The sequence below is a fragment of the Ostrea edulis genome, chromosome 8 (assembly GCF_947568905.1).
Source record: "Ostrea edulis chromosome 8, xbOstEdul1.1, whole genome shotgun sequence".
In the NCBI taxonomy this organism is placed as follows: Eukaryota; Metazoa; Mollusca; class Bivalvia; order Ostreida; family Ostreidae; genus Ostrea; species Ostrea edulis.
The window spans coordinates 1,093,326-1,119,818 of record NC_079171.1 but is presented as its reverse complement, the minus strand read 5'-3'; the positions used below and the strand labels follow the sequence as shown (position 1 = coordinate 1,119,818).

At 35.1% G+C, this 26,493-nt stretch overlaps 1 protein-coding gene and 1 long non-coding RNA gene across 2 annotated transcripts in view; one reads left to right on the top strand and one right to left on the bottom strand.

The window, feature by feature from the left end:
- Nucleotides 1-516: 516 nt before the first annotated feature.
- The window catches only part of LOC130046480 (uncharacterized), a 51,383-nt gene continuing 25,406 nt past the window's right edge, over nt 517-26,493 (bottom strand). The window contains exons 7-10 of the mRNA XM_056147864.1: nt 20,225-20,333; nt 6,986-8,666; nt 1,073-1,331; nt 517-949 (exon numbers count right to left, since the gene is read on the bottom strand). Of these exons, the coding sequence (XP_056003839.1) occupies nt 1,099-1,331; nt 6,986-8,633 (1,881 nt within the window). The 5' untranslated portion in view covers nt 8,634-8,666; nt 20,225-20,333 and the 3' untranslated portion in view covers nt 517-949; nt 1,073-1,098. The remainder of the gene's footprint in view (nt 950-1,072; nt 1,332-6,985; nt 8,667-20,224; nt 20,334-26,493) is intronic.
- LOC130049821 (uncharacterized) lies at nt 13,432-16,091 on the top strand. Its single transcript, XR_008798164.1, has 3 exons — nt 13,432-14,227; nt 14,798-14,947; nt 15,165-16,091. It is a non-coding gene; the product is annotated as an uncharacterized LOC130049821 (long non-coding RNA).

Below are 26,493 nucleotides of genomic sequence, written 5' to 3'. Positions count from 1 at the left end.
CAACCAATCAAACGGGACGTTAACCAATATCCAACCCATCAGTTAAATAGGTGTGACACGATAACAATCCCTCCCTGTTCAGTGGTCGGAAGCGTTCAGCATAGGCCTATGCTCTGCAGCCCTTCACCGGCATTGATGACATTCCCATGTTAATGAAAGATTCTCGAGAGGACGTTAAACATTATACAATCAATCAACTAGTCAATCTTTATGGAGGGAAAACATTTGATTTCTTTATCCCAAGTCATATCAGAGTTGACATGTATAACTATGTAAAAAGCGTAAAATGATATCTTTAACTGAAAGATTTTAAGGTCATTATCATAAAGTATTCTTAACGGAAAAGTATTCTGCGTTTATGGTACTTTCCGGTTAAGATGTCTTTACAAATTAACAACCACATCTAACAGTTAAAGTATTCGTTAAAGTCTCCTTACGATAATATACTCCTGGTCCTGTAACAGAGACACATCAAGTCTCTACCAACATTGACAAAATAAATTCAAATAACACTGATTTTACGTGACAATATTATATTCTGATATAACATTCTTCAAACAATGCAATGTTGATAACAATTATACAAACCAGATATCTAAATGTATACACAATCTAATATATAATCAATATAGAGCTGTAATATTCTAGAAAATAAATACTTTATGGATACATGATCGTAACTTTAGTGTCTGACTATTTCAGCTTCAGTGACAGAACTTCTGATTAAGCAAATTAACTCCTTTGAAAAAGTCCTTTGTTTCCTTAGCGACAGTTATGCATTATCCTAGAGTCACTATCCACACGAATCGGATTCATCCTCATTCTCGGTGGTCTCCTCTAAATTCTGATCATCGTTGCTTTCACTTATTTCATTGTGTTTGTTCGTCATCAAGTTTGTTTTAGGAACATCCTCGCCATCAGAATCAGTTTACTCACTTTCCAAACACTCCTAAGAAATGAAAAGTTTATGTCAAGTGCTACGACAGAATGAGGTTTGGAACATTATGTATTAAAGATGACACAGATAATATGGCCCATGGGTCTCTCGTCTTTCAAATCACACAATACATACCTAAGGATGCATTGGCTTATTCCAACTTAATTTTGACAATTGAAAATGTTGAGACACCACGGACAGCGGGATTCAGGAGTGTCCTCGTCAGATTCAGGAGTGTCCTCATCAGATTCCTCTGATTTCTTATCATCGTCATTTTCCTCTGCACAATTATCTCCACTGCTCCCTGATTCAGCAAGATCCCCAGACTTCAGTTCCTCACGGTTTTCTTCAATATCCTCATCACTTGAAGCTTCCGTGATCCCCTCGTCTCTGTCTGGATTATATGAAGTTTTAATAGAACAAGGAGAGTGATCAATCTTTCATAGATTCTGCATCTAAAGGAAACTTAGCATGGACATTGCAAACATTTTGTCTACCATATGTAAAAGTTCGAACCAGTTGTAGAACATTAAATTATATATTGGCCCAGCCTACCACACATAATACCACTAGTTCTAACTCCTTGTGATACTAATTGTAAGTGTTATGTATTGTGTGATTTGAAAGATGAGAGACCTATGAGTCACGTTGCTTTTCTCGTCTTTTATGTTTCCCACCACTGGTCTTAAGCATAACAAATATTTCATTCCATTAAAAAAAAATGCATTACAGATAATACTGTAAGCATATTTAATTTTGGGTCGGATTAAATTTCGTTATTTTCGCGTTGAACAAAAAAGAAATTAAATCCAACTCGAATTTTTAACTAAAGGAAATGTCTGATATATCGGTCTGTTATTTGTCGTCTATTTATAGTAACATTTCGCCAGTACCATTATCATTACCATTTTACGATGTACCTGCATTTTTTCAACTCATTACAGAAACACACAGGTGGAAACACAAACATTCAATGCTCCACCAGTAAAGCTCATCTGTAGACAATATATATTAACACAACACAGTGCAATGTAGATCTAAAGATTTCGGATAACCGCTCACGCAGCCTGCGCGTCTGATATGCCACTTAGACGAAACTAACATGTGTGTCACACCAGCACTGTGTCAGCATCCACTACCTCCTCGTATAATATGTCATTTCTAAGAGATCACAAAAAAACCCAAAAATGAATCCACACAAATTGTATTCACTACAAAAACAACGATCCCCCCCAACGAAATTAAATACATCTACAGTACAATTGTATAGTGAGTCTATGTTTTCTCAGCACACGGTATTCACTTCTATCTACGGATAACCAGTAACAGTCTTTCAGTGGTAGAGTGTTCATGACCAGAAGGTTGTGAGTTTGAGTACCGCTTGTGACATTGCTAAATAAAACCTAAGACAGACACACAGGTAATGACTGCTCCTTCAAACGCTCAACATACAGAAGTGAGAATCACGGGTCTTTAGGATATAGTGATTACTTCAAACGCTCAACATTCAGAAGTGAGAGTCACGGGTCTTTAGGTTATAGTGATTACTTCTAACGCTTAACATTCAGAAGTGAGAGTCACGGGTCTTTAGGTTATAGTGATTACTTCTAACGCTCAACATTCAGAAGTGAGAGTCACGGGTCTTTAGGATATAGTGATTACTTCAAACGCTCAACATTCAGAAGTGAGAGTCACGGGTCTTTAGGTTATAGTGATTACTTCTAACGCTCAACATTCAGAAGTGAGAGTCACGGGTCTTTAGGATATAGTGATTACTTCAAACGCTCAACATTCAGAAGTGAGAGTCACGGGTCTTTAGGTTATAGTGATTACTTCTAACGCTCAACATTCAGAAGTGAGAGTCACGGGTCTTTAGGTTATAGTGATTACTTCTAACGCTCAACATTCAGAAGTGAGAGTCACGGGTCTTTAGGTTATAGTGATTACTTCTAACGCTCAACATTCAGAAGTGAGAGTCACGGGTCTTTAGGATATAGTGATTACTTCAAACGCTCAACATTCAGAAGTGAGAGTCACGGATCTCTAGGATATAGTGATTACTTCTAACGCTTAACATTTAGAAGTGAGAGTCACGGGTCTCTAGGATATAGTGATTACTTCTAACGCTCAACATACAGAAGTGAGAGTCACGGGTCTCTAGGATATAGTGATTACTTCTAACGCTTAACATTTAGAAGTGAGAGTCACGGGTCTCTAGGATATAGTGATTACTTCTAACGCTCAACATACAGAAGTGAGAGTCACGGGTCTCTAGGATATAGTGATTACTTCTAACGCTCAACATTCAGAAGTGAGAGTCACGGGTCTTTAGGATATAGTGATTACTTCTAACGCTCAACATACAGAAGTGAGAGTCACGGGTCTTTAGGATATAGTGATTACTTCTAACGCTCAACATACAGAAGTGAGAGTCACGGGTCTCTAGGATATGTAGTGATTACTTCAAACGCTCAACATTTCGTAGTGAGTGTCACGGGTCTTTAGGATAGGACCTAAAAACATAAATCCTGTACCTCACTCCAACAATTAAACCACAAAACAAATTAAACACTGCTCTTACATAATGCACTTGGTTTCATTTACTTAGCTCTATTACAGTAACTCATTACATCTGTCAGCATCGTAATGACAGAGAGTCACATGATGAAAGTACGGAAGTGTCCCTAAAGGTGCTCAGATAAACAGTTATACAAAAGTAATAAAATCTATCTTACACCACAACTCATTTAATAAAGACTGTGTTAATTAATGAGGTAACAATATTTTTTTGTACAGAGGTTTGTGTTAATTAATGAGGTAACAATGTGTTTTTGTATTGAGGTTTGTGTTAATTAATGAGGTAACAATGTGTTTTTGTGCTGAAGTTTGTGTTAATTAATGAGGTAACAATGTGTTTTTGTACAGAGGTTTGTGTTAATTAATGAGGTAACAATGTGTTTTTGTATTGAGGTTTGTGTTAATTAATGAGGTAACAATGTCTTTTTGTATTGAGGTTTGTGTTAATTAATGAGGTAACAATGTGTTTTTGTGCTGAAGTTTGTGTTAATTAATGAGGTAACAATGTGTTTTTGTATTGAGGTTTGTGTTAATTAATGAGGTAACAATGTGTTTTTGTGCTGAGGTTTGTGTTAATTAATGAGGTAACAATGTGTTTTTGTATTGAGGTTTGTGTTAATTAATGAGGTAACAATGTGTTTTTGTGCTGAGTTTTGTGTTAATTAATGAGGTAACAATGTGTTTTTGTGCTGAGGTTTGTGTTAATTAATGAGGTAACAATGTGTTTTTGTGCTGAAGTTTCTGTTAATTAATGAGGTAACAATGTGTTTTTGTGCTGAGATTTGTGTTAATTAATGAGGTAACAATGTGTTTTTGTGCTGAGGTTTGTGTTAATTAATGAGGTAACAATGTGTTTTATGCTGAGGTTTGTGTTGATTAACGAGGAAACAATGTGTTTTTGTACTGAGGTTTGTGTTTATTAATGAGGAAACAATGTGTTTTTATGCTGAGGTTTGTGTTAATTAATGAGGTAATAATGTGTTTTTGTGCTGAGGTTTGTGTTAATTAATGAGGTAACAATGTGTTTTGTGCTGAGGTTTGTGTTAATTAGGTAACAATGTGTTTTGTACTGAGGTTTGTGTTAATTAATGAGGTAACAATGTGTTTTTGTATTGAGGTTTGTGTTAATTAATGAGGTAACAATGTGTTTTTGTGCTGAGGTTTGTGTTAATTAATGAGGTAACAATGTGTTTTTGTGCTGAGGTTTGTGTTAATTAATGAGGTAACAATGTGTTTTTGTGCTGAGGTTTGTGTTAATTAATGAGGTAACAATGTGTTTTTGTGCTGAGGTTTGTGATAATTAGGTAACAATGTGTTTTGTGCTGAGGTTTGTGTTAATTAATGAGGTAACAATGTGTTTTATGCTGAGGTTTGTGTTAATTAATGAGGTAACAATGTCTTTTTGTGCTGAGGTTTGTGTTAATTAATGAGGTAACAATGTGTTTTTGTGCTGAGGTTTGTGTTAATTAATGAGGTAATAATGTGTTTTTGTGCTGAGGTTTGTGTTAATTAATGAAGTAGCAATGTGTTTTATGCTGAGGTTTGTGTTAATTAATGAGGTAACGATGTGTTTTTGTGCTGAGTGTACTAAGTTTGATGTCTGTCAAGCAAAGGATTCTCAAGATATTTAGCAGAAAGTATATTTCTATGTCCAGTGTAAATTGACCCTTGATCTTCTGACCTAAACACAATAAGGGTATGTTTCTCCTCATAACCAACCTACATAAGAAATGTCAATACGATCAAGTGAATGGTTCTCAAGATATTGAGCAGACAACATTACTGACCAACAGGTGCAAAGCAATATGCCTCTCTTCTTTGAAGGGGGGGGGGGGGGGGGGGGGGGGGCATAACAATAATTGAAATGGTAGAACTTTATATCAAAAAGTTGAAATAAAAATGTTCAATTGTTAACAAATAGCGGCCGACAATGCATACTGACCAATTGTAATAGGTCACCTGAGGTAACTTAATGAAATTACGATAAATGTCACAAATACGATATAATTATATACAAAATCAGTTGTAATTCATTAATTTCATTTAATAAACATGGGGTGTCGATCTCTTATTGAAATAATTCCATTCTAACTACATTTGTATTTGTTTCTGCCTAGTTTACATGACTCAACTCAGTGTTATCAGAACTTGAATTTTAAAAACAAAGTAGATCAACATTCATCATTTATTTAGTTTCAAGGGGGTGGTGTGTTCATTGTTTTGTTTTTGTCAGACCTTGACTTTTGATACAGACCCTTAAGTTCATGATAGCTATTCCACACAGAGACTGGTGTAATGTACATACTCAGTGTCAAACCAGTACACAATGTAGATTTTGTCCACACCTGCTACAGAAACATACAACATCACACCATCACAGAAACATACAACATTCCACAAACCAAAGCTGTGTCAATATCACTGATATTTACAAAGTAGGATAGTTAAGTAGAAGAAATAGATTATAAACATGTCAAGTTTTAAACTGGCAATGATCAATGTTCTACAAATCTCAACAAGATAATAATTGTAACTGAATGCTGTTAATAAAATCTCCCCATTGAACACCTATTGAATCCCAACCCAAAATAATAAAATCATTACTCCTCATCTAATCATTGTCCCCATTGTAATTAGAATTAATCACTTAATCTAATTATAACTCACATCATTAAACCTACACACTAACCTTAATTATCATCCAAATTTTAATAAAAACATAACTCCTCCTCTAATTATAACCCATGTTGTAATTAAAATCAATGACTAGTTCTAGTTAAATCTGACATTGTAATCAAAATTAAATATTATCTCTAATCATAACCCACATTGCAATAGAAATATAACTCCTCTTCTAATTATAACCCACGTTGTAATTAAAATCAATTACTAGTTCTAGTTAAATCCGACATTGTATTCAACATTAAATATTACCTCTAATCATAACCCACATTGCAAATAAAACAGAACTCCTCCAAGCGTAACCCAATTTGTAATTTAAATAAATTCCTAGCTCTAATTATAACGCATATTGTAATTAGAATTAATCACTAGCTCTAATTATAACACACATTGTAATTAGAATTAATCGCTAGCTCTAATTACAACACACATTGTACATGCTGTAATGAAAACTAAACATTAACTATAATTATAACCAACTTGTAATGAAAACTTAACTCCTCCCCTAGATATAACCCATATTGTAATTAAAATTAATCACTAGTTCTAATTATTATGATTATAACCCACCTCGTAATTAAAACTAATCAACACCTCTAATTATAGCCACAGTGTAATTAAAATTAGATATTACCTCTAATCATAACCTACACTGCACATTTTTTAAAACATCACTATCATAACAATGTCATAGCATAACAATAATTTATAATGGATTCCTGTGTAGAATTTCATGTTATTTATACTGATTGATATAGTACAATAAACTACAGTACTACTAGTACTTACCAGTCAGAGAGTACCTCCTCTGTAGATATCTATATACAGACACTGTGTTGGTGAGGTATGATCCGACCCAGAGAAGGTGAGTTTTATCATCATAGTTCAGGCTGCGTGGTCTGTTTATCCCGTGTTGTCGTGTCAGTAACAGAGACAGGAAGTGACCGTCCTTGTCAATCATCTGTACTGTGTCGGTGTAATAATCACACACCAGGATGTGTGACAGCGCGTCTGTACAGATTCCGTATGGATGTAGTGATGATCCTGATGGAGGTCCTGTGTAGGAGAATCGATGTCTCCCCCCGTGCTCTGTCACCACTACAGCACCACGTAACCAGTCAGACACAATAATATCACCGTTATTGTTCTCTGTGATATAGAGAGGATTACTATACAGTGTGTGACGTTTGTTGTGGTGTTGTATGGTCAGGATGTGTTGACCACTACTGTTGTACCGGGTTACCTTGCCTGTTTCATGGTTATACATCCCGACCATCAGATCTCCAGTGGACGGGGAGCAGTACACACACCGTGGTAACCATGGCGATGTATACTCTATCTGTGTGGTGACTGTGTGATTGTCCACAGACAGTTTGTTGATGTTAAGTTTCCTGTCTATATAAATCAGTTCACCAGAACTGTTCACTGTGTGTACTCCTGTAGACCATGGTGTTCTATCTGTCACATGGTGTATAGTGTCCCCTGTTGTGTCTGTCAAGATGAGATTGTAATTAGAGACCCAGACCCGGTCTGACATCACACGAGATATGTGATACACACAACTAACACCTGTCACACAGACAGACGTGTGTAATACAGGTGTGGACATCAGTTTCACACATTCGTCTATTCCTACTTGTTGTTTTCCTGTTGTCATTTGGATTTCTGGGATTCCCCTCAATAAGTGACTGACATCCTCCATGTTGAATCCCTCAGTCAGGGACAGCAGCAGGTGTTGTGGAAGATTAGGGGTGTCCTTTATCTGGGGGACACGACTGGTCTTTATAAACAAGAGGAATTGTACCGCTCTGTTTGCTGATTGTTCATATCTGTCTTCATAGTTCTGTATGTGGGTGAAGTGTCTGTTCATTTTTCTCTTCTGTTGTTGTATTCTATCAATCAATAAACCTCGGTATCTTGTTTTAACATCACATACCGCAGTGTCAATCAGATCCTTCAGTCTCTGGGCTTTGGTTGACATCTGTGATTGACGGTGACAGATTTGTGGGGGACAAGTTTGGATATCAGTTTGGATTCCTGCCAGGAGAACACGACAGTTATAGAGAGTCTCACTTCTGATGTTGTCAATGATTTCTCGGTGTTGTTGTCGCTTTGTTTGATAGGCTGTTCTAATGTCCAGTATTTGGTGTTTTCGGTGCTCTAAACATCGGAAACAGACAGAAAGTTCACACGACTGACAGAACATTTCATAGAACCTGTCTGGATGTCTGACACAGATCTCTTGTCTGGGGATGTAGTTAAACTTCTCACGGTAAATCACAACATCATGGTTTTTGGTATGTAGATCAATGACATGTTTCTCTTTACACTGTAAACACAGATCACGTTTACATGTGTTACAGTAAAACTCAGTGTCCCCCTGACATTGAGAACATTGTCGTACTTTTAGTTGAGTGCCGAGTCCTAGTGTGTCCATGATGTGGAGGGTCTGGGTCTTTAGGAACACAATCTACAATAATTAAACTGACATGTAGATATCAACCTATTCACAATATACATTTATTTCACACATTCAAGTGATCTACATACAGTACACGACACGAGTTTTATACACCCCACCGTGGAAAGACCTCGGTGGAAAATCAACGGAGATACACCGTGTCCTCTGTGTTCCACGGTGTGTGTTATTTGCGAATACACACAGCTGCTAAGAGCTTTGTTCTGGCCACGGGCGCCTTGCGGGAGATGGGAAAATGTGCCGCAGGCCAAATAATCAAGATAAGGGTGGAATTTTAAGAAAAGAAAAAAATGTCAATATTTCCCCCCATGATACTTATATTGTTTTTCAGCATTTTGAGCCAATTCCAATGATACCAAACACTATATGTTATGTTTTAAGAAAACCTGGTTTTGAATTTTTTTCTTTTAGTCTTCTTTCTTCATTATGTATACTTGCAGGCAATTCCTGTTTTGAATGCGAATTAGTATATTCAGTAAATGAAAAACATACATATACAACATGTGATAGGGATATTTAATAATTACCGATGTTCTCTCTCTCTCTCTCTCTCTCTCTCTCTCTCTCTGACAAATGCGCTGTTTAACCTAATTACTTCCATCATATTGTGTTGATATGCATCTTGACAAATATAACTTGATCCAATATAGAAATTAGAGCATTGCCGATGATTAACAAATTGGATTTAATTTATTACGTAATTAATAGAAGCAAAAATACAAACCATCGAATGATTCATTTTTAAAATCCCGAGTTAATTACATTTGACCGAGACTTATGTTCGATGTACTTTGATAGAGGTTTTCATAAAAAAAAAAAAGTTCATCAGGAGTGTCTGGATAATGCAATGATTTTTGTATGATAAGTATATACCATGCAAATTCCTAGGGTCTTTGTCACAGTATAACTAAATTACGGTTAGCTAGTCTGGGTTTTGACTTTTCATGAAAAGTGTGAAATATATTGGGTCGGCGCGATATCAGATCTAGTCTAAGATCACGGGTATCTTGCGCCGACCCAATATATTTCACACTTTCCGCAAGAAGCTAAGCACTTCTGTTGATTTCAAATACACGGATTAGCTGACCCCCATTGTTCTACTGAAGCGAAAACCCCTTCGAATTTGCATGGAACGTACAAGTTATACACAGGTCATTGTTATAGTCATACATCATAGTACCGCTAACCCGACAAACATTTTTTTTTATTTTGACTAAGTTACTGAATGACGAAGTATGACCAAACTGCAGATTGAACTTCATAGAACCCCGTGCTAACATTACTTATATTTTTCAATGTATTAGAAGGGGTATGTTGTCGGTTAAGTTGTGTAAATTTCTTGACAAGCAATAATATAACAAAAATTGCTTAAATTGTCCGATTACGTAAACCATAAATTGGGAGCATGTGTGTGTGTGTGTGACAGTGTGTGTGTGTGTGGGGGGGGGGGGGGGGGCGTAGTAGTCTGAAACTGTCTCAATTTCCCCTTCCGACTTCAATTTCTTAAATCATGCAGTGGGTAGGTCGTTATAAGCTACACGGTTAAATCCTTAACTTTCAAGTTTTCAAAGTACACTCTCTCCGATTCTATGTGCTTGTAATCAATATTTAAGGATGTAAATCCTCGGTGTCAAATGCAACTAGTTCATGAAAAAAAAACCCACTAATATCAATATAAGCAGAAATGACTTCACGATTATTTGCTTTTATTCATATACGCTATCGATTATTAAAATCTTTAATTTAATTAATCTTTAGATGCATTAGATAATGAAAGCGAGAGAGAGAGAGAGATAGAGAGAGAGAGAGTTCAAATGACAATCATTGATTATAATATTCATGAATGTATGCAGATACGGGAAGTTTAATACGTTCAGTATAAATCTTGAAAGTATAATTTCTTTCTGATTAATTATTCATCCCCTTTCATTCTTATTTCCCATTTCGTTTTCTTTACATGTTAAATTTTTCGGCTGGTCCGGGTTAGGACTAATGAATGAGCCCCCGCCCCCTTCTTCTAAAACGATGTTACGTGCTTAGCTGTCTACCTCCCTCTCAGTCAAAAATAAAATAAATACATGCTATACATACCCATACCGAAATGAGTTATAACTAAGTTATAACTAAAGTATAACTTAATTATACCTAGGCCTTGAGGTACAAAAAAGTTATAACTAAAAAGTAACTTTTCTGGACTTAACCATTTTCATGTATAACTAAAGTGTAACTTTTTGAACTTTGTCATTTTCATGTATAACTAAAATGTAACTTTTCTGGACTGTGTCATTTTCATGTATAACTAAAGTGTAACTTTTTGAACTTTGTCATTTTCATGTATAACTAAAATGTAACTTTTCTGGACTTAGCCATTTTCAAGCATATCCAATATTTATGTACCAGTTTTGGGACTTTGTCATTTGAGGGTGGGGGGTACCAATACTTTTTGACACTTTCATAGTAATTAACTGAATGTTAAAGACCTATCTCATGACCCTTTGGTCTGTGAAAATGTAGGTGGAGCCCAATCTAAACAGATGTTATTTACCTGGAGTGGCCAGGGTCTACCAAGGTGTTAATTGCTATATCCCATGACACTCTAAGAAATACAGACAAAACATGGTAGAAATCTACCTGTCCATGCTGTCTTGATATACACAGGACCTGTCTCAGGGACCTCTGCAGTTTTTGTGGTCATAGTGTAGGTTGTATTCCTACATGTAAGGGTAGATGACACACATTCTACACCCACCCCCTCTCTCTCTGTCATTGACTCAATGAATAATTTATGTTATAAATATAGAGGTATAAAAAATTCATGACATAAATTATTTCAATAAGTTATAAGTTTTAGAAATTATTGTGCAAATTATTGTTTGATTTCTGATTGTGTAATTTATAATACATGTATATAAAGGGGGGGAAAATACTATTGAAATTCCAGTGTTCAGAGGTCTTTTTAAAAACAATTGAATTACAAGAAAATAGCAGTTGTGGACAGGTCAATGCTATCAAAACTCTGGTATACTGGGCTTCCTCAAGATCTAAAGAATGCCTGTAGATACTGGCTGTTATTGTTATCAAAACACCTCTCTGGGGTAGCTGGAGACCAGTGTCTGCAGATGTCCCTCCACCTGAGATCTATTGTTAAATGTTTGATTGACAGGCAGTTTACAATTTTGGGGCATTATCTTAAAATTGGGTCTTTAACTGGATTGACTTATGTAAATTTTTAGTGATTATTCACTTTCAAACACTTCAGTGAACTGTGTCATTTCTTATTTTGCCACAAAAAAGCTAGTCAGAGGGAAATTTCAATGTTGAATTTTTAAATCTTTTTCTTTTGGGGGGATGATTAAGGAATTGATCAGAAATTGCATGGAAAAATTACAAAATCCAGGATCCTTACTTATAGAATAATAAATGCATTGTGCGATCAATAAAACATTCTATATATTATATTTTTAATGAACTTTATACGCTGATACAACCCGTGAGAATTCAAAACACCATGTATGATGATTGTTGATCAATTACCACTAGGTGCTATTTATGGAGAATGGCAGGTCAAATTGTTTAATTGAAACGAATAATGAACTGAACACATGTATGAGATATGTCACAGTATTTATTAAAAATAAGTCCATATGGACTTCTGTTCCATGTTAAAAGAGACACTATTCATCAATTTAGGTATGCATAGTCTATCAAAATCAAATTAAGGCATATATATAAAAACGTCTTTTCCAAAAAAGTATCAAAAAATATTTCTATATTCAAATCTCATTGGTAAATGTGACACAAAACAAGGTATGACTGTTAAATGATGTCTCTGTTCTGGACATTGAACATGTTCATGTTATATTCCTGTTCAATCCTGTTAGGAACTGTGAAAACAAAACAAAGTTTTTCATTTGTAGTCATGTCCTGTTACTTTAACAAAAGTTTCTAATCTCCCAATGAACGTTTCCTTGAATCGAATTATTTTGTTGTCTCAACCTGTTCGTCCACAAGTAGTCTTTTGAAGAAAACCACACGGACCTACTCTCCAGCTAAGGTCAAAAGGACTGCTTGTTCCTCAGATTTCAAAGGTCTTTTACATAGGCTCCAATAACAGCAACCCTGTCTGTTCCCTTTCACTGCTGTCAAACTTCAGAGCTTGGGACGTCAGTAGCTGCTGATGAACACAAACCGCAAATGCTATTTGGGTTTCAATATGTTGGATGCCATGGAAAAGGCATCTCAATTATCCATTACAATCCTCAAAATAGAAACAAGATGAGCACCAAAGTGGTCCAAGATCCTCAACTTTTTCTGTCAGGTGTAGGATCATATATCAAACTCTTTGTCTCATTCTGAATCTCCGTCAACATATATGATATGGCAAGAAAGCAGGTTCTTCAGCAACATCTTGAAGCAACTAAAAACAAAACAAATATTGTAAAAGTACATAAATAGCACAAATGTTTCCATATAATGTTCGGTGCAACATGTCATTTGATAGGCTATTATATATATATCGATCATATAACCTGATATCTATAAATCACAATGTGACTGATGACGTAAAAAAGAAATAAGTAAATAAATCTGCTTGACATTGCATTTAAACATTTTACAATTTGAAGTCATTTCTGAGGGGAAATAAAAATTCACAAATAAAATGTAATAAATAAAATAATGGCTACATGCCGGGCTTGTAACTTACGATTATGAATATTGGATCATTTACAAGCATCTGAATATAATGCATAAAACGAAATCTAGGAACTTGTTACCTTTCAACTACATCAACAGTTACGGTACACAATCGTAACGAAAACTAACCTGGTTAAATGATTTCTCATGAAAGGCATCGATAATCATAATGGCGACAGGGCCAGCAGTTTCACACGCCACACTTCGATTGTCGAAATTTTCTGATGAAATGGTGTCTTTTCCTTGTTGCATTCGCCAAAGGGATACTTTGAGTGTTGGATTAGACTTATCGGCATGGAAAACCTGGTAGCTACCACGTTTGTGAGGGTACATAGCTTCGGAGCAGTGACGAGTGTTTCGCTTTTATTTCAATCTTTGTTTTTAAAATGGCGCCTTCTTCGTTTACATCCGGAATAACCGGAAGTGTGCGAATCGGGTATTTACGTAAAAATAAAAATACGTTTGATTGTTCCTGATCAATTTCAGCAAAACTGATGAATAACTAAAAAAAATCTCACGTATATACTTTACGATTTTTAATCATTTGAAGTCATAAAGGTTTTGAATTCCTTGATTCCGGTATTTCCTCTAATCGCTGATTGGTCAAATCGGCTCCGCTCTCCATTTTCAAACAAGATAGCGTCGGTTCAAGAAGGTGAAAGTTGAAAGGTTCTATTATTACTTTGTTCAACGAACCATGTATGCCCTTATGGAGTGGATAGAGGAAGAAAAGGTCAGCATCATAACCATATCACGCATCAAAGATCCAAGAAAGGAGTTTTGCCAGTATAAAGTTGGGGATTTGGTGAAAGCCAGCTGCCATGGCTTTTCTGGCGTGCATCCCGCCAAGATCTTAGGTAGGCCTTTTCAAGCAAGTTTCTGTTTACAATATTTACACAAATTTTGTCAGAATGTATTAAGTTTATTTTAACTTGAGGATAATTAAAACTGCAGTTGGACTATACAGTCCTACATATTAGCCCTTCTTGATTCCCTCCATTTTGTTGACAAAATACATATTCTTATGTGGACAAACATTTTTAAATAATAAAAGTACGATTATGAAAATTTACATGATTTAGAAATAAGAAAATGTGTTTATAATAGTATAGAATTTCCCTTCCCTAAAACTGAAAAAAATATTTATATCTTTAAGAAAATATTTGCTTGCCCTCTAGGCCTCTCCCGACTAGGGATAAAAAGGGTCGAGTAGGAAAGTAGGGAGAAAATTCTTTTTTATTCACATGAAGTTAAAAAAGCTATAAATTAGATAAGAAAATTTCGGAATGAGTAATAAAAAAAATGTTAACTGGAGGTTAAAAAAGTTTTTGAGTCTTTTTTTTTTTAAATTTTTAATAATAATATTAAAGCTTTGAAATAAATGGATTGTGATTTTCTTTTATCTTGGCTTCTTTTTCTTATTCTAGATGATGGAGCTGATGCCTGGTAGTGGGATCTACATTTATCCCAAAGATATACAAGCTTTATATAAGCCAAAAAAAAACAAACAAGTGAACTTTTCAGGAAGGGGAACCTAACTGGTGCAAATGAAAAGACCATTTTAAACACTATTCCTGGTAAGAGATTATAATCTAATTAATAAATTCTTTATATAACACTAATAACAAATTGTTTAACTTCGAATAAGAATAATCAGTCGCCCACATTTCTTTCAATTTGTGAAGATGTATTTAAAAGGTGAAAACAAAAAAACTTGTAATTTCTGACATCCATCTTTTAAATTGGAGAATCAATGACAGTTAGTTACTAGAGTATTTTCTTTTTTATTTAAAGACGATGCCGGGATTCAGAGGCCATTGTCAAGTTTTCGATGAGGACCAAGATTAGTTCCCAAGTCAGCCTCCAGAACATGAAACAGACCTAGCTTTTATACATTCAGTAATGTGAGATATATATATATATATATATATATATATATATGGGATTCCCTTCATAAGGGATTGTCCAATTTTTAATGTGATAATATGTACAAAGAGTTAGTGATGAATATTTTATTTATATTTTTGTGCCAAACTTTATAAATGATTGATTGTTTGATGTTGGAAGAGAGAACCCAGATACAATGTACCTTGGAAGAGACCACCGACCTTCCGAAAGTAAACTGGGAAACTTTCTCACTTACCGGCGCGAGCGGGATTCGAACCCGCGCCGACAGAGGTGAGAGGCCATGTGATTTGGAGCGCGATGCTCTAACCACTCGGCCACCTTTATAAATGAAATTAATATACCAATAATAGTCGCTGTTTATAATCGGTAATGTCTTATTATCCCCATCATTTTTGTAACTTTTCCATAACTTTTGTCGGGTATAACTTTTTTGTAACTTTTCCATAACTTTTGTCGGGTATAACTTTTATGTAACTTTCTCCATAACTTTTGTTGGGTATAACTTTTTTGTAACTTTTCCATAACTTTTGTCGGGTGTAACTTTCTCCATAACTTTTGTCGGGTATAACTTTTTTGTAACTTTTCCATAACTTTTGTCGGGTATAACTTTTTTGTAACTTTTCCATAACTTTTGTCAGGTATAACTTTTTTGTAACTTTTCCACAATTTTTGTTGGGTATAACTTTTTTGTAACTTTTCCATAACTTAAGTATAACTTTTTGATAACTTTTGTGAAGTATAACTTTTTTGAAGTATAACTTTTTGATAACTTTTATGCACTTGTTGTATTCATGTTGAAATAAAAGATGATAACTTATACATGAGTATAACTTTTTTGTACCCGAGTTATAAGTAAAGTATAACTTTATTTGAAGAAGTGGTTCCAAACTCCGATAACTTAGTTATAACTTTTTTGTAACTTTTCTTAGTTACAAAGTTATAACTTAGTTATAGTTTTTTTCGGTATGGGTAATGCAACATCATTGGATTTACTGGATAATTCTTCGATTTCACCTTCATAATACATGTTAATGCAAGCGGACTATTTACTAGGCTTTTTTTTCCCATCTTCGCTAGCCGAGATTATTCGTCCACGAAGGCACAGTTGACTCAAAACCCATTGCTAGCGGAGATTAGATGAATTTTACCCCTGTATTATGTTATAATTGACCAAAACCTAGTACGTTTGTTTTACAACTTTCATTCAGAAGACGCGCAATTAGTTATTGAGTTACTGAATAAACGAGAAAACGTCTGTATTTTTATTTCAATCGTTGTCAACTGTATACTTTGTGATATTTCAAGACTACAAGTACTTAATTCAATTTATTGGATCTCATCACCATTATGTGATGGTATACAAAAATATAAAGACAAAAGGCTGTTATATATACATTTAATAAACAATACATATATGGGCATTATAGGTATGGGAGCACATTTTATTTTATTATTTTCTTAATGAAAGTATGAAGTTTTCTAAATGTTTTGTTAAAAGTAAAGATATTTTTAATATTTATTTGTTTAGGTGATAAAAATTTGATTCTTTGCTCACATTGCTTCACAGTTGAGTACATAATGAAATTCATACACAATGTAAACATGTGTTATTCCTACCACTCGTCGGTACATTGTTTCACGGCACGTGCAGCACAATTTCACCAAATAAAAGAAGGGTCATGAACAACGACAATCACATGCCAGTAATTTCAATTTGATAAATAGCAGTTCAAAGAAATGTGTACCATAAGCAATGGTTTATTTTTACGTAAAGTTTTCATTGTAATTAGGAATATGTTATTAAGGTCAGCTATATACATGTACATGTGAATGTCTGCAGGGAAGTCTACATACGGATATGTACCGAAAACACCAACGCATCATCAAACAACAATTACAAGAATTGAATGATTGATAGCTAATTTCTAAATAATTAATGGGGTGGGGACATGCATGCTGGCCAAGCGAAAAGGTTTTTTGGGTGAATATTTCGGAAATTATTTCTTTGTTTTATCACACGGAGGTACACGGTGGCATCGATGGAGGTACAGGTGACATCCACGGAGATGCGCGGTGGCATCCACGGAGATCCTCCGTGGACTTCAATGTCTAGCTCGCGCGGAAAAATAGGACTTCAAAGGTGCCGACAATTTTAAAGGTCCACCGTGTTTGGGGCAAATTTGTTCCACCGCAGTGCGTGGAACACGCATAAAACTCGTGTCGTGTACAGTATTTCACACACTGATTGCAATTGACTTGTTTTTGACATGTACATTTCTTGAATGCTAAGGCCAAAAATATAAATAGTTGTGTTTCCACCAATATTCAGTCAAAATTAGAGTAACTTGGTAGGAAATGAATTATATTTGTTAGATGTTCTGAATTCTGATTACAATTTCCATTCAATTAGCAGATCTATTGACATACTGAAAACAAGGGGCTCATTTTTCATTATAGATACAGTTGTTGAATATGCTTTCATATTATAAGTCATATTCTAAACTATATTATGACCAGGGTCATCTCCATTTTTTTTTAATAATAATTTTTTAGAAAACATGCAAAAAAGAATTCTAGGATAGGGTTATAATTTAGAGTCGGTTGTATTGGTGGAAACAAATCAATGATTACTTTCGGCCTAATCAAACACATGTACTTCCATGCTTATGGTCCACAACGCTCACCTGAGTCACCTTGCTGATACAGAGATGTGACTGATCAGCTTAGAACACTGATAGTGGGACAACAATGATCCCAGACCTGTCCCTAGACAACTGTATACACTAAATGTCTTAAGATGATTGTATAATCTGTAAAATGATTTCATTCAGTCGGGCCTAATAATTCATATGTCTGAAGTAGCAGGACTCTTGTTGACCTTTGACCTAGAGATATGATATCTATGTGTTTTTCCTATTCTGCATATCTAAGCTAAATTCTAATACTCAGCAGCAGTGTAAAACATGATGTGTTCTTAATACACAAATGTCCCTGTAAGTACTAATAATGACGGAAGCCTTTACATGTTACATTTAACATTACATGACTGATTGGGACCCGGCTATGAGTCAGAACCCTGGGGTTGTAGAATTCACAAGTTTAGTACATCCCTTTTTGCTTTTTCTAAATTTGCATTTAGTTTTTATACAGCATCAACAAAATTAAACGCAATCCCATAATCGACATATGGAACTAAAACCCATATCCCTGAGATCATGAAATTTACGATTTGGGTAAAGGGCTCCTGCTAAATACTTTAATATTTAGTTTCAATGTAGTATCAGTAACCTTAAGATGTGCTATTTAAATGCCTTACACATAAACATTATATGCCAAGTAAAGCCCCAACCTGGAGTCAAAAACTTTACTCAAGAAATGTACAATTTTGGTACAGGCCTTCCTGCTTTACATTACTATGCATTTAGATTTCATTACAGTTGTGCAGTTGTAGAGGAGAAAATTTGTCAAAAATTGTCAATTTTAATTAAGTTTAAATTTGAAAAGAATTGGAATGGAAATTATCCATCATTTAAAAATACTCAATTGCTAACGCATGACGATGGACGCAGATCTTCAACAATAGGTCACCTGAGTAACTCAGGTGACTTAAAAATGCCCTTTGGACAACAGCAGTTTAGTTTGATCTTTGAACATTATGTTGCCTACAGCTTCAGACAACACATCATATTTCATTCTTGAATCAAACAAAACAGATGTTGTTCTCGGACCCAGTCAATAAATGTATAAGGCCATGCCAATTTGTAATCTAGTTCGTCGGATTCGCCGCTTCTATTTGTAACAAATCCAAATGATAATATTATCAAAAAAATAATATCCGCCCGCGTGTTCAAAAATATCCGTAAATATTTTTTTTAGTTTTTACAACAAGCGCACAAACAACCTTGATGTATATACTGACAAATGACAGAAGCGCGGGCTCTCGAGAAATTTCCTAACAGTGTAATACGGTTAAGTTATTCATGATATCTATCTTAATATGAACGATACTTCATAACACTGGATTGGAAGTTGTTCCTTATGCTGGAATCGAACTGGAAGCCGATGAAACTTGAGAAACGCTATTCGATGCCACTATTTAGAGAACATTGATAGCGTATGATTGATTGTTTGATTAGCCTATATATTGAATGAAGTCTCTCTTGAGAATATTTCACTCACATGAAGACGTTACCATTGCCGGTGAAGGGCTGCAAAATGTAGGCCTATGCTCAGCGCTTATGGCACTGAGGGATCTTTATCGTGCTACACCTGCTGTGACAAGGATCTGTTTTTGCAGTCCTATTTGAAGGACCGCCCCATTTATTCGCCTCTTACAACAAGCAAGGGGTACTGATCGATGACTATTTTAAACCGGACCGACAGTTAACGACAAATTCAAAAAAGGTTTGGTGATGTCATATCAAAATTCAAGAAAATGCTCAAAGCGATGCAATGGATATTGCATTTGCAATGAATGTCAAAACTGGATGTGCCCCTAGCAATATGCATATCTCTGAATCGAAAGTTTGTAGAAATGAAACTTAAATAAAATTCTTTAAAAAGACCTTATCAGTTAATGTTGCAAAGTACATGTATTAGGTACAAGTCTTTGAAACCTGAAATACTTCTTATTTATTGTAAACTACATGTATATCAGTAAAGTTGAAAAATATTAAGTTAATGATATCTGATGATTTTAGATCTTTATTTTTAGGCGCCCGCTTTTTAAAATCACACTTAATTCAATTTAAAATATTTATATTTCTTGTATTCGCTCGCCTCATAATTTTTATCTCCAAAATTAAAAATATTTGTAAAATAATTTCACCCTCTCGCCTCACTTTTTTTGTTTGAAAATCCGAAGAACTATTTTACAAATTGGTGTGGCCTAATTGTAAGTTTTCTTGACTTTTAAGAAATATGCATGTACAACATAATATACAAACCTATACAGTAACTTGTTGATGGTCCAATCCTCCATCAAAACAGGAAGTCAGATTTTGATTAATGTTGAGTCCCCCTACTTAAGGATACTCTGTGTGGTCAAAACTGATGCTGAAGGAGGAAATATGAAAAAGTTACAAAGGAGTTGAAACATTGAGAAGTTAAATACAGCATTATTTTCTTTACAAGAACAAGTTAAATGTGTTTGACAGACAAACTTTGAATAAAATATTTTCATATGAATTTTAAACTCAAGGAGTAGAAAAATCTGAATTAAATCATAGCATTATTTTTTTCCCCAGTGAATCACTCCCGCAACATTTGCGCTCATTCTAAACATTTCCTGACTTTCTTTACGTAAATAAAATGATATTCTATGTTTCTTAGTCAATAGATAAATTTACAACTTGCAACTTTAGATTTGTGAGGCTCTATTCTACCGTTTTCAACAATTTCGATAAATTCCAATTCCTCGATTCATATTTGTGCGCCATGTTTGATGTACTGAAGTTTCAACTTCCGATTGTCAAGTCATTTGCATATGCCATATAAGGTAGTATTAAATATCAATGGACAAGTATGGAGGTGAAAGCTATTTCGTCGGTATTGAAAAGGTTTGAATTAAATATCAAGTTAAAAACCGAACAGCAGAGTGTAAATTCTTTCTGCAACAATATGATTTCCTTTCTTGTCGAAGTGGCTCGAGTAACTACATTTTCGCGCTGATTGTCAATGTTTAGGCTTTCATTAGATCCACCTACGAGATCTCGCGATAACAAGCATGGCGGAGCAGACGAAGAATTTTGCATGCTGTACATTATATTTAATGAAAAACACCTTTATTAGACATGCCCGAGCACACAGTTGGTACTCCTTTTGGTGTAAACAACATTTGGGACCAATACACAGAGTTTATTATCGGTTATTCATAAAATTATTTTGCACCATTACGGAGATCCTATGGAATTGTAGCCCTATCCCGAAAACATCAAAATGAAAAAAAAATTGGATAGGGCTACATTATTGCAGTTACACTGGCTCATATTCAAAGATTTTCCAATATATTCACATGTAAAATTTAAATCCCTATTGTGGCCCCAACCTACTCCCGGGGGCCATGAATTTTACAAACGTGAATCTGCACTATATCAGGAAGCTGTCATGTAAATGTAAACTTTTCTGGCCCCGTGAATCAAAAAAAGAATTTTTTTAATGATTTCCCCTATATATTTGTCTGTAAAACTTTGATCCCCTATTAGGCCAAGTAAAATTAATTAGTAGATTATCATTCCCGCCCGCCCCTCGAAAATCGTCCCACCCCGATTTTTTTTATTTTTCAAAATTACGATTTCCGGATATTTTTATGTCCAGTCCGGTATCGTAAACGTACTTTGTTTCACTTTGCCTTTTAGAAACCCAAATACACATGTAATTATGATTTATAAAGCCTTTTCTCAATGAGAGAAGGCATTTTCGAGGTCAAGAATACCATGAGGAAAAATAAAAAATAAAATCCTCCCACCCGCCCCATTTTTTTGTTTGAATGATAATCTACTAATTAATTTTACTTGGCCTTATGGTTCCATCCTACCTCCAGGGGGCATGGTTTTAATAAACTTGAATCTGCACTATGTCAGGAAGCTTTCATGTAAATCATAATTTAAAACAAGAGGTCCATGGGCCACGTCGCTCACCTAAGTCACCTTGGCTCATATTTAAAGCTTTTTCTTATATATTCACATGTAAAATTTAAAATCCCTATTGAGGCCCCAACCTACTCCCGGGGACTATGCATTTTACAAACTTGAATCTGCACTATGTCAGGAAGCTTTCATGTAATTCTCAGATTTTCTGGCTTAGTGGTTCCTGAGAAGATTTTAAGATTTTCCCAATATATTTGCATGCAAAATTTTTATACTCTATTGTGGCCCCATCCTACCCCCGGGGGCCATGATTTTAACAAACCTGAATCTGCACTATGTCGGGAAGATGTCAAGTAAATTTGTACTTTTCTAGCCTAGTGGTTCTGCACAAGAAGATTTAAAAAGATTTTACCTAAGTATGTATTTGTATGTAAAACATTGATACCCTATTGAGGCTCCATCCAACCCCAAGGGGCCACGGTTTAAAAAAAAACTTGAATCTGCACTTTCTCGGGAAGATTTCATTTAAATTTGTACTTTTCTAGCCTAGTGATTCTGGATAAGAAAATTTTCAAAGATTTACCCTATATATTTGTTTGTAAAACTTTGATCCCCTACTGTGGCCCCATCCTACCCCTGGGGGCCATGATTTTACCAAACTTGAATTTGCACTATATCAGTAAGCTTTCCTGTAAAGTGCAGCTCTTCTGCCCCAGTGGTTTTTGAGAAGATTTTTAAATAACCCCATCCTATTTTTGCATTTATGTGATTATCTCCTCTTTGAAGGGGACATGACCCTTCATTTGACCAAAGTTGAAAGCCTTACAACCAAGGATGCTTTTGGCCAAGTTTGGTTATAATTGGTCCTGTGGTTCTGGAGAAGAAGTCGAAAATGTCAAACTTTTACAGACGGACAGACAGACAAAGGACTACAGGCGATCAGATGAATATTGTTTAACGTTCCTCTCGAAAATATTTCACTCATATGGTGACGTCACCACTGCCGGTGAAGGGCTGGAAAATTTAGGCCTATGCTCGACACTTATGGCCTTTGAGCAGAGAGGGATCTTTATCGTACCACACCTGCTGCGACACGGGACCTCGGTTTTTGCGGTCTCATCCAAAGGACCACCCATTTAGTCACCTCTTACAACAAGCAAGGGGTTACTGAGGACCTATTATAACCCGGATCCCCACGGGATTCAGGCGATCAGAAAAGCTCACTAGGCAATCAGAAAAGCTTACTTGAGCTTTCATCTCATGCTAGCTAAGACTGTTGTCAAGGGCAGTAACTCCTATCCTGATATTTCTTTTTCTGCATGTCTATGATACAAGATTTCCTCAATATCCACAATTAATTTATACATATTAATTAGCACTTAGTAAGGACAGTTTCTACAGTCATTTGGCCCAGAAAATAGATGATTTCAGTAGGAGTGCCAAAATCTGGCATTCAAATAAGGAATATATAAGCAAATTCAAACTACATTTAATTTGATCCAAAATTGCTTTGTGTTTGATGACAGGAGCAAGAAGTTGGCATAAAATTGCTAAAAATGCAAAAACCAATGAATTTTTTTTTTATAAATTCAGGGTGTTTTCCTTTCAGAAAAGATACAGCCCATGCGTCAAGCAAATTTATATTCAAACACATTTTTGATCTTCTCTTTAAACATAATATATATTAATTTCATTTTCCTCGATGGATGGGCACACCTTTTCCTAAGCAATAAACGGGATGAAATTTAACAGTCATCAAACTCTTCTTGAAACAAGAGGCCCATGGGCCACATCGCTCACCTGAGTCACCTTGGTCCATATCAGAAGATTTTCCATATCTATTTGCATGTAAAACCGTAGTCCCTATTATGGCCCCAAACCTTCCCCTGGAGGCCATGGTTTTTGCAAACTTGAATCTACACTATGTCAGAAAGCTTTCATGTAAATGTGAACTTCTTTGGCCCAATGGTTCTTGAGAAGATTTTTAAAGATTTCCCCTATATATTTGTATCTAAAACTTTGATCCCCTATTGTGGCCCCATCCTACCCCAGAGGGGCATGATATTAACAAACCTGAATCTTCACTATATCAGAAAGCTTTCATATAAATCTCAGCTTTTCTGGCTTAGTGATTCTGGGAAGAAGATTTTTAAAGATTGTTCCTATATATTTGTATGTAAAACTTTGACCCCCTATTGTGGCCCCATCCGACCCCCGGGGGCCATGATCTTAACAATTTATAATCTGCACTATATCAGGAAGCTTTCATATAAACCTCAGCTTTTCTGGCTCAGTGGTTCTTCATCAGAAGATTTTAAAAGATTTTTCCTATAAATTTGTATGTAAAACTTTGATGCCCCCCTTGAGGCCCCATCCAATCCCCGGGGTCCATGATTTTAACAAACTTGAATCTGTACTATATCAAAAAAAAAAAAAAAAAAAAAAAAAACGAAAAAAAAAAACAAACAAAAAAACCAAAAAAAACTTTGACCCCCTATTGTGGCCCCATCCGATCCCCGGGGGACATGATTTTAACAATTTAGAATCTGTACTATATCAGGAAGCTTTCATATAAATCTCAGCTTTTCTGGCTCAGTGGTTCTTGGGGAAAAGATTTTTAAAGATTTTTCCTATATATTTGTATGTAAAACTTTGACCCCCTATTGTGGCCCCATCCGACCCCCGGGGGCCGTGATTTTAAAAATTCAGAATCTGCATTATATCAGGAAGCTGTCATATAAATCTCAGCTTTTCTGGCTCAGTGTTTCTTGAAAAGAAGATTTTTAAAGATTTTCCCTAAATATTTGTATGTAAAACTTTGATCCCCTATTGTGGCCCCATCCGACCCCCGGGGGCCATGATTTTAACAATTTAGAATCTGCATTATATAAGGAAGCTTTCATATAAATCTCAGCTTTTCTGGCTCAGTGGTTCTTGAGAAGAAGATTTTTTAATGACCCTACCCTATTTTTACCTTTTCTTGATTATCTCCCCTTGGAAGGTGGCCTGGCCCTTTATTTTAACAATTTAGAATTCCCTTTACCTAAGGATGTTTTGTGCCAACTTTGGTTGAAATTGGCCCAGTGGTTGTTGAGAAGAAGTTGAAAATGTGAAAAGTGTACAGACGGACGAACGCCGGAATACGGGTGATCAGAAAAGCTCACTTGAGCTTTCAGCTCAGGTGAGCTAAAAAGGCGAGGAGAACTCTTATTCATGACGTAATAATGCTATCAAATAAGAAATAACTTTTATTTAAGTCAAAATAGTATATTTGGCATGTATTTAACTTATTCAAAATACAGATCAAGCTTTATTCAAGACACATTTAAATCGGAAATTTAATTGAGGGCCTTTTTATGTACACAATCGTACCTTGTTCTTTGTCATTCTAACAAGTTTTTATCTATTTTGATTATTCTGTATAACAAAAATGTGTGATTTTCTGATCTTAACATATATACAAGGTGGCAAATACTCACAGATTGATATGATGCAAGTTTGAAAAATTTATGTATTTCAATTCATTAGAGTTAAAACTAGCAAATTATCGAATAAAATACATAGGTCATCACACTTTTTAATATACGAGACATACATAAACAGAATCATATGTCACCATCAGAAAATTGCAATTTTCCTTTAACAGCGTTATCAAAATTTCATACAAACTGGTTATGACAATATAGGAACATTCATAACAATTTCATGAAACAGTATCTTCACAAAAATGTACGAAATGTCAGTAAAAATAAAGGAAATCTATCGCATAATTGACTTGATAAAGAAATCAACAGAAACAGAGTTATTGCCCTTGGATTCAATATTTTGAAATGTATCATTATTTATTCATCTATTACTTAGACTTTTACAATAGTTTGTTTTTAACAAGATTTTTTTTTACAATAACTATCGGAAAAGACTCACAAAATTTTATGTTCCTATCATGCATAAATGTAAAAAAATCATTGATTTTGCAAACTCTGATGACATCACAGGAGGATGGAATTACTTTTCAACCATTAATATTGATATGTCACATTAGGATCGACCCTCCTTTAACATGTGTATTGTTTTGTGATTGTTTTAGCAGTCTGGCCAGCTGATTGATAAAACAAGAGGCCCATGGGCCACATTGCTCACCTGAGTCACCTTGGCCCTACCGTTGTTCAGGTGTTGGAATTTTTAAAAGATATTTTATCAATGTTTATTCCAATGAAAAAAAATTGACCCCATACTGTTGCCCCAACATAGACTCAAAGGATCACAACATAGCTGAAAATGAATTCCAATAGCACAATTCTCAATATGACTAACATGATCTTGCAGTTCTGGATAAGACCAAGGTCACAGATCATGGTATGATTTCTTACCATAAACAAGAGACCCATGGGCCACATTGCTCATCTGAATCACTTTAACACATGAAAAATCAATTTCCCATTGTTATTCCATTAACTTAAAGATTTTTCCTATATAAACACATATAAAATATGGTTTCCCCTATTGTGGCCCCATTCGACCCCTGGGGGCCATGATATAAACAACTTGAATTTGCATTATCTCAGGAAGCTTCCATGTAAATTTGAACTCTTCTGGCTCAATGGTTCTTGAGAAGAAGATTTTTAAAG